The 12,991-nt window shown below is 43.5% G+C and overlaps 1 protein-coding gene across 1 annotated transcript; it reads left to right on the top strand.

The window, feature by feature from the left end:
- Positions 1–224: 224 nt before the first annotated feature.
- On the top strand, positions 225–12,490 carry LOC310988221 (E3 ubiquitin/ISG15 ligase TRIM25-like). The gene is made up of 9 exons (XM_083974736.1): positions 225–970; positions 3,953–4,048; positions 6,250–6,330; positions 6,537–6,689; positions 7,897–8,056; positions 8,173–8,211; positions 9,113–9,181; positions 10,024–10,101; positions 11,876–12,490. The coding sequence occupies exons 1-9, from the start codon at positions 353–355 to the stop codon at positions 12,427–12,429; spliced, it is 1,848 nt and encodes a 615-aa protein (XP_083830862.1). The 5' UTR covers positions 225–352; the 3' UTR covers positions 12,430–12,490.
- The last annotated feature ends 501 nt before the right edge of the window (positions 12,491–12,991 follow it).

The following is a 12,991-nucleotide window of genomic DNA, read 5'->3' on the forward strand; positions in this document are numbered from 1 at the left end:
TAGTGTGATACATTTTAATTATAGTGACAGAGACAAATGTGGACAAACCAGTCCTGAGGGAAGGAGATGTGATGGTTTCCAGCTGACATGTGACTGCCTGTAAGACAGCGCTGAGGGCTGATTCTGACACTGAAGTGATGATGGGCTGGAGCCTGGATGACACTGCGGAAGGGTTATTCCCGTATCCAGACCCCACCCACCCACTCCTCCAGTCCACACAACAACACAACCAGGTCCGGGAGAGTCAGGGAGGGAGACTGGGAACCAGCAGCGGACCAGAAGCCACCGGAGAGGACGAGAGGACCGGAGAGGACCGGAGAGGACCGACCGTCCTGCAGGGATCGGGATCGGGATGGCCCAGGCCAACATCTCGGTGACGGAGAGCCAGTTCCGGTGTCCCATCTGCCTGGACATCCTGAAGGACCCGGTGTCCATCCCCTGCGGACACACTTACTGCATGACGTGCATCAACAACTACTGGGACCAGGCGGACTCGGGCCACTTCAGCTGCCCGCAGTGCCGCGACAGCTTCAGCCCGCGGCCGGTGCTGCGCAGGAACACGGTGCTGGCCGAGGTGGTGGACAAGCTGAAGCTGACGGAGATGGTGATGAGTCCGCCGGACCTGTACTACTACACGGTGGGGGTGGGCGAGGTGCCGTGCGACTTCTGCCCGGCGGAGAGCAGGCTGCGGGCGGCCAAGTCGTGTCTGGTTTGTCTGGCGTCTTTCTGCGAGCTGCACGTCCTGCCGCACCGGGAGGTCGGCACGCTGCGGCGCCACAAGCTGGTGGCCGCGGTGGAGTGTCCGGCGGAGCGGCTGTGCGCTCAGCACCGCCTCGGGCTGGAGCCGGAGCCCGCGGCCAGCGGCGGCTCCGAGGCCGAGGCCGCGGCGGACTGGAGCGGGGACTGTCTGCTGTGCCAGGCGGACCAGGAGGAGGCGCACAGCGGGGACGCACAGAGAGCCAGGAGACAGGTAGAGAGACAGAGGGACACTGCAGGGACAGTTTGGAGTTGATGGCCAGTGATTCCCAAACAACAAACACCAAAATCAGACTCCAGCCTACTTCTGTTTCCCAAAATCTCCCTGACCAGTGCTGCCCTACAAAGGCAAAGTGCAGTAGCCTATCTGCATTAAAAAAAAAAAAAAAAAATTTGACCAATCAAAAGTGTGGCATATTCTCTTCAATCTGGTAGAATTTGATATTGGTACTGGTAAAATTTCCAGAGTTATTGGGCTTTTTTATTTTGCTGTCCATCCAAAAAAGCACTAGGCAAAAGTGCAGTATCTGTAGCTAATACCAAGGCAAAGTATCTGCCATAAAACGGTCAAAATTGGTCAGAAAGACAAACTACAAAATAGGCGACATTTAATTCAGTCCACCGTTATCTAATCAATTATAAACTTGGTAGTTATTCATACACAAAAAGCTGTTTTTCTCAGTTTGGCATTTTTACAGATAGTACTGCACTTTGCCTGTGTAGGGCAGAGTGTGTCTAACATTCAGAGCTTTTGGAAAACCAGAATTAAACTCAAGATCAGAGGTTCTTCAGTGTTTGTCTGAGCTGTAAAGACATTGATCAGTTCTGGCTGATCTGATTTCACAACTTGTTTTCATGCTGTGAACTGAAAGGACCCTGGAAAAGTCAGATTCAGTTTGTTTATGATGCTATTGCCATTAGATTGAAATAAAAAAATGAATGGATCTGGTCAAACATCAAACCCAGATCAAATCAACTCCACTCTGTAACAACCAGAAAGCAAAAACTGTTGAATATTCAGTTTGTCTAGGCCAAATGGAAGCAGTTTGGTTTTACCACACTCTACACCATTGATGGGAATAACAGCGTTACAATAAACGGCGTTACTAACGGCGTTATCTTTTTCAGTAACGAGTAGGTTAATCTATTTCCACCGTTACAACGCCGTTACCGACAATTAAATGAGGCGCGTTACAAACTACTCAGTGAAGCCGTTGTCCTCCGACTTGGCTCATCTCAGACACAGAAGCTGCTAAACTGTTGTTGTTTTTTCCTCCTCTCCTTTGGTGAGGGGAGGGGGGAGGAGGGAGGGACGAGACAACCGCATAAGTGATGATGATTGGTTGAGGCAGAGTAAGGTTTCATGCTAAAACAATCAGAGGCAGTGTTCAGTTTGTACACAAACCACACACGCACGCAGTTTAGCCTCACACACACAGACTAGCAGAGGGAAGCTGCCGAGATCGGAGGGAAAGTGGAAACAGACACTACTTTAATCTCCCTGAGGTAAAAGACAAGAACATGTGAGGTATTATGTCCCGGAGCGAAGTGTTTGTCCTGAGCTTCTGCTCACCTGACTCTGTGCAGCTTCTTCATTAAATCCAAACAGTCCGACACAGCGACGCACTGCTCCTCCTTGACTCTAAAGTCTCTGTAGCTCATCAGCTGGAACTCTTCCAGAGCAGCTACAGCAGCGTTGTGACCTCAACCATGGTTGGTGAGAGCAGAAATGTTGTTGTTGTAGTGAAAATGGGCGGGCTCGTGAAGACGCGAATTTAGGCTACACAAAGTCAAAACGAGCGATAAATCGCATTTCTCGCGTATCTCGCGTTTGGTCGCGCGTATAAACTCGAGCGAAAAAAAAGCGTTCCTCGTGTTTGGCGGGAAGCCCCTTGCGGGTCTTCCCGCCAAACACGATGAAAAGGACGAAGACGCGAAGGTCCCGTCGCCATAAAAGAATCGGGTGTAGCGTCGCAAAAAAAAAAAAGTCGCGTCTACCGCGTCTCGCGCCTAATCGCGTCTTTGCGTCACGGCCTTTTACACCGCGGACGTAACGAATAAACGGTGACGGTGTGAACGAACAACATAGAACAGGACCAGACGTGCGTTGTTTCCTCTTTTCACCTACAGCTCCACTCTCTCTTACTTACACTAACTACTGTTATTGTTGAGAGCAGAGAATTGTGGGATTTGTAGTTTTGGACCAATCGCAGGTTGTGCTCTTTCTTTTTGTGATTTTCCCGTTTTTAGGGGCAAATGCGAGTGAAATGCTCGCCCATGGTGGGCATAAGAAAATGTAAGACCTGTCTAAAATTATTTAAGACTTGAACACAATAATTCAACAAATTTAAGACATTTTAAGACCTAAAATTTAGATTTTCACATTTTAGACTTTTTAAGACCCCGCGCGCATACCCTGTTATTTCATATAAAAGTGCATACATATTTTATGATGCTGTGTATTATATATTTAAGACCATCTTAGAATTTTCTAATAAATTTAATACTTTTTAAGGCGTTAATTTTAGATACATGAATTTAAGACTTTTTAAGGATCCGCAGATACCCTGAGAAGTTGTGCGCTCGCAGCAGGACAGATAATCAGATGGATAATCGGTAAAGTTAATAATTTCACTTAATGTGGCCATGAATAAATTAATTTTGATGTTTCGCCTGTTATTAAACGCAAATCTTGAATAGGTCTCCGCTGTTTTCACATTTAAAAAGGTCTTTGTTGTCTTTGTACAGAGACAATATGAGATTTGCTTGTAGCCACAGCACTTAAAAAACCCACTGTAACCTATTTTCATAGGCACACCAGCCTCACTTTCAATAAAACACACACTCGCATTCCATAATTGCGAACAGTGAAATATATGAAAACAATAAAATACAATTTAAAAATACAAATTCTTCGACATATTTAAACTTAAAAAAAAAGAAAGAAAAAGTAACGCAATAGTTACTTTCCCTGGTAACTAGTTACTATTATAGTGAAGTAGTGGAGTTACTAACTCAGTTACTTTTTGGGAGAAGTAATTAGTAACTATAACTAATTACTTTTTAAAAGTAACGTTCCCAACACTGCTCTACACTCATCTGCATCATAAAGTTGAACCATAGTGTGACATCATAGATGATGCTGTTTCTCCTTATAAATGTATATGTCATCTGTGTGTGTCTGTCTGTCCTCCAGCTGCAGCTCCAGGAGGCTCAGAGGATGTTTCAGGGGAGGATTCGGACCGGAGAGCGAGAGATAGAGGAGTTCCAGCAGAGTTTAGAGTCCCTCAAGGTGACACACACACACACACACACACACACACACACACACACACACACACACACACACACACACACACACACAGAAAACACACACACACACAGTTTCTGATCCAGTTCTTTACAGATGTAGTCTACACACCCCATAGCGTCCTGAACCAAAAGCTTCCAGGTAGCCAAGGAGTTAACAGACGTTGCATGATGACAGATATTCAGAGGTTTGTTCCTCCACAGTTTTGCTTCGTTCTGCTTCTTTGTCTCAACTGTTCAGTACGTAGAGAAGCAGCTTGACTCTGGAGGGAGAGTTCAGAGGTGTTAAACCATTCAGAGCCTTTATATAAACAAGGAGTAATACACAAAAGAGACAGTAAGTCAGTTAAGAGACGTTGCAGTGGGTCCAATGTGCTCTTTTTTTTCATTTGTCCTCATTTAACTTTAAATTGCTGCTGCACTTCCATGTCTAGTTGGTTCTGTTGCTGCTCTGGTTGATCCATATAGGTAAACTCTCTGACCAATCAGTGTTGAGTATCCTCTCTTCCCTAATATGGTATTTACCTTATATGTTGTGCATACAGGTATAATAATGTAAAGGTGCCAGTTTCTAACAGTTATCAGGTTCAAATGAGTCTTTTCTCTCCAATTACAATACGTGTTTGTTTTTCCCCCAGTAGGTATTGATTAATAACTGTGATCAATGACTGTGATGTCATTGAATAGAGTAGCTCTATAGACTCCTAGTATACACAGCAGTGTACAGCATTATGGTATGTGCCATGCTCTAGTCTGCACATGAGATAAGAGTTTTATAAATAGACTCGTCTTGGTCTGTCCCTGTCACATCAGACCCTCACACTTGCCTCACTCTATCTCCGTCCCTCACTCACACACACACACACACACACACACACACACACACACACACACACACACACACACACACACACACACACACACACACACACACACTCACTGGAGCTATTGTTTCCATTCCCACTACAAATCTAATTTAAGTTCCAGTGTCTCTGCCCCTCCTTCATCTTCCAGGAAAGCCTCTTCTCTTCTCTTCTCTTCTCTTCTCTTCTCTTCTCTTCTCTTCTCTTCTCCTCCCATCAGCATCATCCAGCTTCATGGAAAACCACTGCATTAGCTCCTTAGCTACATCCTGCAGCACACCACTAACCAGGAATGACACAGTGCAGCCTAATACAGTAGATATAATAAGAATATTGTCTCTTACAGTATAGTTAGTTTATTCTGACTCAGTAATGGACATTGCTAAGGCCAGGTCATTGTGCAGGCTTCTGCCACTACTACACCCATTGACATAAAAGAGTCCTATTTTATTAGCCAACTCTGCCAGACAGTCACTATTGCAGACACAGATGCTCAACAAAGCCAAATTATTTTTAGGAGCTAAATAATGTTTGTTTGGACTTATGCACAGTGCACACTTCCACTCGTGCCTTCAGCCATATTTTACAGCAAAACGTTACATGAGAGGACTTATGCTGAAAGTCAGAACAAACTTTGAGTTGTTCTGGTGTGCCACACCACAGTGGTTGGAAAACACTATTCTAGATACAGTGGAGGGTTTAGTTCCATGGCTACATGCTTAAATCTGAATCACCTTCACTAGAAATGTGTTGCTTGCTACAGTACTATCTATTTACACATGCTGAAAGTGAAAACTGATCCTATTGATTATTAGCAGGGCGATCAACATACAGAAATTGTATAATGACTCATATTACGTTGTAGAAACTCAAAGTGGCCCCATGAAGTAAAAGTTTTCTTCACTTTATGTGATATATATACTTATTGCTGTAGAAATATGATACTGGAGTGGAGCATGAGGAGGCAGATTGAAGCCTAACTCTGAAATGAAATATCATTTGAAAAGTTAAAAGATGCTGGATTCCAATCAATCAATCAATAAAATTTTATTTGTATAGCCCTTTACAATAGCCAGACGGTACCCAAAGTGCTTTACATTAAAGCAATAAAATAATAGGCTACATAAAAACAATACATGAAAGCACAAGAAAGTGCCACAGTGCTGCAAGAAAACACAAGAAAGTGCTACTTGATTTATGAGCCAAAGAAATGTGATTTATTGATCGACTGAGGTCGCCATGCAGTCGCCAATAGCGAATCATTGGTTCTTAAGTGTTTACTTTGTTCTTCTCTCTTCTGCTGTGTGTGTGTGTGTTTCAGGTGTCAGCATCAGCTGTTCTGGAGGACAGTGAAGCTGTGTTTGCAGACATGGCGCTCCGCCTGGAGAAGACCAAGGCAGAGGTGAGGAGCAGGAGCTAAAAGGCACCAACAGTGATGTCAGGTAGTTGTAACAGTAGGAGGGAAAGTGAGTGACAGCAGCAGCAGCTCACTTACAAAACAAAACCAAACCTGCAGTAAGATACGAAGAAGAAACATCAGTGATGGTGGTTTGATTCCTGCTCGTCGTGTTCGTGCTCTTCATCACATCTTCTGCTTCTGTGCCACAGGTTCGAGCGAGGCTGGAGGCCAAGGAGCGAGCGGTGGTGGGGAGGGCCGAGCGCGACATCGAGATGCTGGAGAAAGATCTGGAGGAGCTGAGGAGGAGGGACGAGGAGATCGGGCAGCTGCTGCAAACTGAAGACAACGCGCATTTTGTACAGGTGAGAGGGAAAGACGACAGAAAGACACGTGGAAGATGTAATGGTGGGAAAAGAAGGGGAGAGTTATCTGTCATTGTTTGCTGCCACAGTGTATCTTTTATTTTGAAATATTTTAAAACATCCAAGAATTTAATTTCTGTCAAAAAAACTAACATTTATTTTCATTTCATTTATTCCTTTATTTGTAATGGGATTTAGCTCTGGAGCTAATTTCCATCCGTTGTCCCATGGACTACAAATACAGTCACAGTAGAATCAGACATCAATTACAATACAAATACATTACATCACACGATGGTTGCATCGGTAGAGCGAAATAAAAAGTGGTGGAATACTAAGGTGCATTTTTCTGACAGTGTATGTCGTAAAGTGCTATTAGAGATTCACTAAAGAAAAAAAGTAGTGAATTTCTAAAGTGCATTGTCAGACGGTATCTATCATAAAGTGCTATTCTTAAAGTGCATGCAGTACAGTGCCTATGTTGTGAAATGAAAAATGTCCTAAATGTTTACAGATTACAGTTACAGTTTTTAACTGAACCATGTTTTTAGCTGTGTAACTAAAAATGTAGTCAAAATCTTGACCAATCTTCAACATCAAATTGACATCAAGGTGTATAGGCCTATATATATATATGTATATATATATATGGCACATGCATAGACTGCAGTATATTAAAGTATATATTACATGTAAAAATATAGTGCCTTTTTGGGTCTTGACTGAATATATATTTTTTATGTATGTATGTATCAATATATACACATATATGATCCATGCATATATTGCAATATATTGGAAAATATAATATTGAATCCCATATATGGGAATATATTGCCTAATACATCACTTGATATTTTCCAATATATTGCAGTATATTTTTGTTTTGTAAGGGACAGAGCTACATGAGGCTAGCTCTACTCACTGAGAAATAAATGCATCACAGCTAATGCATCCAGGAAGTCATAAGAGCTGAGAAAAACCCAGAGTGATCAGTGTGTAGTCGAAGGAGGGAGGGAGGGGGGAGGAAGAATGAGAATGGATGAGGGAAGATAATGAGTCAGCAGTGACCAGTGGAAAAAGACACCTCCCGTCTTGGTGCTATTTTCAAATTCAATTGTACAAGGATTTAACGAGGGAGGGAGGGAGGAAAAGGAGGGTGGGGCTATAGATACTCAACCTGGGCTGTATTTTTTTCCACTGACAGGCGGCCCCGCTGCTGTGCGCCCCGCTCACCGCCGGTCGGCACTCCAGAGCCCTCAGCCTGCCCACCGAGGCCTTCAGCGGTGCCCGCAGAGCGCTGTGCCACCTGCGCAGCCGCGTGGAGGAGGTGTGCAGGGAGGAGGTGGACAAGATCAGCCGCGCCGGTACAAACACATCACCTATGGACAGGAAGACATAAGTCAACACTGTTTTAGATGAACACTAAACAAAACAAAACAAAAACACATTGCTTACTGTTGTATTCTGATTTCTCTTCCAGTTAATGAGAACTACATCTCTGGTGGCGAGTGTGTAAAAGGTAAAGGATTAGAAATCTGATACACACACACAAATACATGCACACTCCCTGGGTGACACAGGTGACCCATTTTTACCAGGCTGCAGGTTTTGACATGACATTTAACACTGCGAGGGACAGCACAGAGTTTTAATAATTGATGGCGGGGAGGACGTCGCGGGCCGATGTCTGATAACAACCGGCTCTGGCTCGTCTCCAGCTCGGCGCCGTGCTCACCGCTTCAGTGACGTTTAATTGGAATTAACTCACTTTAGTTTAAATTAATTATTTGGAGGTTGTTGTTTTTTTTTTTACAGTGACAGTGAGTCACAGGAACAATGGAGATCCAGTGTTAGGGCCGTTTTTCATTTAACGGTGCCAGAAACAGTCAAACATTGGTCTTTAAACTTTGACCACAGACTTGTAGGCTACATTAGCGATGCTAGCGGTGTAGCGCCAGGACATTTTAGTGATCTCCCAATATTTCCTCTAGTGCTATCATCAGTGAATACATTTTTACTCATCTTTATATAAAGATCAAAATGTTTGCTTAACATAAACACACTGGCTTTGTTATTGTGAGAAGGTTAGCACTTCGCTGGAAGCACCAATGTGCTAGCTATATGCTAGCATGTGGAGTTTGTCTCTTGTTAGCCATATCTTTAAAGGAAAATAATATTTTTTTGAGCTGGAAGTGCTTACAAAAATTCAGTAGCCTTAACTAAAGGAAAATCTAAATCATAATGTTTTGGCTGTCAGTACTTGATAGACAAAATACTAGTTTTCAGTGAAAACACGCCACCGCTAACTGGGACTTACTTAGCCTACATAGGTTTTCAGTCTATTTTGTTTTCATTGATATTAAGTTATTATTATTTTTTAAACATATTCAAAACTATTCATATCTATTGTAATGGAGGAGGTGGCAGAGATCTGGAGAACATCAAACCTCAGCAAATGCAGCCAACAGCAGGGCAACATGGTGCCGGGGGTAAGTGGACAAACATCAGGTATTTCTGGTCAACTTGGTGGTGAACTAACCAAACTAACTTTGAGGTGCACAGATGGGTAATTTTGGCTTTGTTCGCTCAAAAAGGGCTAATTTAACAAATTGGACCAACATTAACATTAAAGCTGCTATGTGTGGAGCGGATTGTACTGATCCTGGTGTTTGTAGCCAGAATATCACTAATGGGTAATGGCAAACAAACACACTCCACATCCTGCTAACTCCATGTATCAAACCAGGTGAAAGTCCTTCAAAAAATACCATATTCCCATACCCACACCCATACTTCAGCTACATGCTCTTTTTCTTCTGGTTCAATGTACTGTGTCCAATTCCATGGTCTAAACCTGCCCCAAACAATTGGCCAGACTCAGGCCGAGTACTCGGACATATGTTTGGCCAGAAGCAAAATTTTTCACCAAAACAGAAAAAATGCACGTAGTAGCTTTAATGTTTATTGTAGCCTAACACTTGAAACTTTTAAGGCGGTGTTAATTAACTGGGTACAAAATCAATCTGTCTGTTGGCTTCTCTCACTTCCTCTGCAGCCCCACCACCTTGGACATCCATTGGCTTATGACTTCCAATTAACAACACATAAAACATTCATGGCCTTCTTTTGTTATTTTGAAACGTTTTCCAGTGCTTTATGATTGGCTGATTGGCCATGCATAGCTACATATACTGTTTCTATTTTACTCTTTTTGCTTCTGTCTTTTCCTTTCCAATTCCAGTTGGTTACAGTTGTGCAGTGTTTTCTCTGATCTGGACACATCTTTTCAGTAACACCTCTCTTTGTGTTTTTGTCATTTGTCCCTTTGCAGCAATGCCGGTGTCATTCCCTCTGTCCTCTTTGTCTCTGCAGCCGGCTGATCAGAGGATGAGGGCAGCTTTTCTCAGGTGTAAGTGCTTCATCTCTCCATCTTTTCTTTTCCTATGGTTCTTTCTTCTACCGTGACCTACCCTCCACCCCCTATCCTCCCAATTTAATGTTTCCTTTCTCTTTTGCTCTGCATCACTTCGTCACTTTTTCTCTCCGGTGCACCCATTCAGTCTGTTGACCCCCCCCTTTTCCCCCTCCTTTTCCATCCTTTTTTCCTCTCCATGCTTCTAGTCCACCACATAATGAGAGTCCTGCTGGGAAATCTGAGACCCCAGTCTGGACTCTCATCAATGATGCATGGCAATCATACTGTATTTATGACATTCAGGGTTGCCGTCATTAAGTCCGGTGCCTTGTCTGGACAAAAACAAGCCAGCTGACAGGATGACAGAGGTAGCAGCACCTTGTCAGGCATTACTAATTCATTTGGTCAACGGATGATTAAGGCCGTATGTGTCATTTATCCGCTCCATGCCAAAATGTCAGCTGAAACAGTAGATGGCTCGACATGGTGTCTGTCCACGTCCTCACTCGGCCCTTGGAACTGGATAAAATCTCTGAAAACATAGAGTCATAGAGGGAAAACATATTGATTGGCATTGTGTGGTGTTTGGAAATCAGTAGTGTCAAACTTAAGGTGGCACTGACAGAAAAGTCATAGGATTACTAGAAATGTCATGGTATTTTAGCCAATAATAGGTTTTATTTGGTTCAGACTTAAGTATTTGAATGATTATTGGCTAAAATACCATTCAAATAAAACTTCAGCACTCTCTTAGCACTTAGCAGTCTATATGTCCAACTTCCAATTAAGCATCAAACTTCAGATTCTGAACCCAGTGGATGCTTGAAATCTTTGCTTGCTACAACTACTGATAAGTCAAGTAAATCTGATTTATGTCAACCATAATCACAAATGGTTTGAGGCAAATATGTGTCAGTCTCTACAACATACAAAACCCTCTATTCTTAGATTCAGTTCATTTGGACATGGGGTAAAAAAAAAAAAAAAACGATCAATCATCAAAGTTGTTGTGGACCAAAGTTTGGTTGATGCACTAACCTGGTTACCGACTTAACAACCATGTTCCTAGCTAGGACAATAAAAAGCATCTTTCTCTCACTCTGTACGTTTACATACACAGCTTAATTGAGCTATGCTCAGAATTAGATTTTGGCGTCTAATCGGACTTCTGTCCTTGTCCCAGTTTACATGCAACTGAGAAAATCGAATAACTGACGGGGACGTGTCCTCCTCCTCAACACCAGGTGGCGATAATGCGTTGTTTCCACGGGTTAATACGGCCCCTTTTCCGGCTGACCTATTATATTAGCCAGGCGGCAGACCGGCATTTTCGAACAACAGCAAGATGGTTCATCGTACAGCTTTGACTAATATCGGAGTTGGAGAACTCGCGTTTAACATGCACTCAGTTGTCCAGTGCCAGGCGGCGTATCCAGTTGTCCAGTTATAGTCGGATTAAGGCAATAATTCAGTTTTCTCAAGTGTCATGTAAACGTACTGACTGACTATCTCTATTAACTACAACAACCAAACCTTTAGGCATTGACACTTGTTACATCAATTGCTGCAGCTGAAGTGGAGATTTTGGACGAATAAACTCATTTATGCCAATGCAAAAGTCAATTTTGCATCTCAGTGTTAAGTAATCATGGCCATTTCAATCAATTGCTTGGTGGAGAACATCATCTGACTCCCATGTACAGTATGCAAAGTGTATCTTAATGGAAGTGTTTGGTTGAAATCTTATCTTTTCTTTCTTTCTGCTCAGATTCGTGTCGTCTGTCCTTGGATCCAGACACGGCCCACCCTACTCTGATTCTCGTCGAGGGTCCCCAAGGCGCCCATTGTGGCGAGGAGCCCCAGTCGTACCCCCCTCACTCCCAGCGCTTCGATTCGGTGGCCCAGGTCCTGTGCCGGGAGGGCCAGTTCGGAGGCGCCAGCTACTGGGAGGTGGAGTGGAGAGGGGGCGGCTGGATCGACATCGGCGTCACCTACCGAGGCATCGGGCGGAAAGGCGGAGGAAAGCCCTGCCTGCTGGGACGCAACGAGAACTCCTGGCGGCTGAGGTGCACTCACGCCGGATACGCCGCCTGGCACGACAACCGCAAGACCACGGTGGCGGCGCCGCCCTGCCCCCGGATCGGCGTGTTCCTAGACCGCCAGAAAGGAGCGTTGTCCTTTTACAGCGTTTCGGACTCCATGGTGCTCCTGCACACGTTTCGTTGCCTGTTCTCTCAGCCACTTTACCCGGCCTTCCGCCTGGACCTGGACTCCACTCTGCTCATCTGCCCCCATGAGGGAGGCAACGGAAACCCAACCTAACCACCAGAACTCTTCGTTTAACTTCTACAGTAAAGGGCTGTTCACTCTTGCTTATGGATCAGAACATAAAATAAAGGTTGTAGTGCAAAAGCATCACCAACAGGAAGAAGCCAGTCACCATTTGAATCTTTTTCTTTTTCCATACGTGTCTTTTTTGCATCATTTGTTTTCTGTCTTTGGTGACAAAAACAAATTTTTACCTCATCAAATTTCTCTTTATAAAATCCTTTTAGCTCTAATGCTCTGTAGGATCAGTTGGGTCCTCTTCAGGCTGTACTTAGTGAAAAAAAACAGGTATTAATAATGACATGTGCAAAGGCTTTATTATGCTTAGGTGTCCCTGTAAGCCATTGAGTCAACATGTGGAATATCAAAACCGTGATACTGAAACACCCGAAGGGAATTCGGTCATCTTAAATTTTTACTATTGTAGCCTATGCTGACATTTGTTTTGGTTTAGATTTATTGTGTACATTACCTCAGGATTAATGGGAGAATTGACTATTAGAAATAATAGGAACTAACTACAGAACAGAGATTGATTAGGATTTGACACTACATT

This window comes from Trachurus trachurus (assembly GCF_905171665.1).
Source record: "Trachurus trachurus genome assembly, chromosome: 1".
NCBI lineage: Eukaryota > Metazoa > Chordata > Actinopteri > Carangiformes > Carangidae > Trachurus > Trachurus trachurus.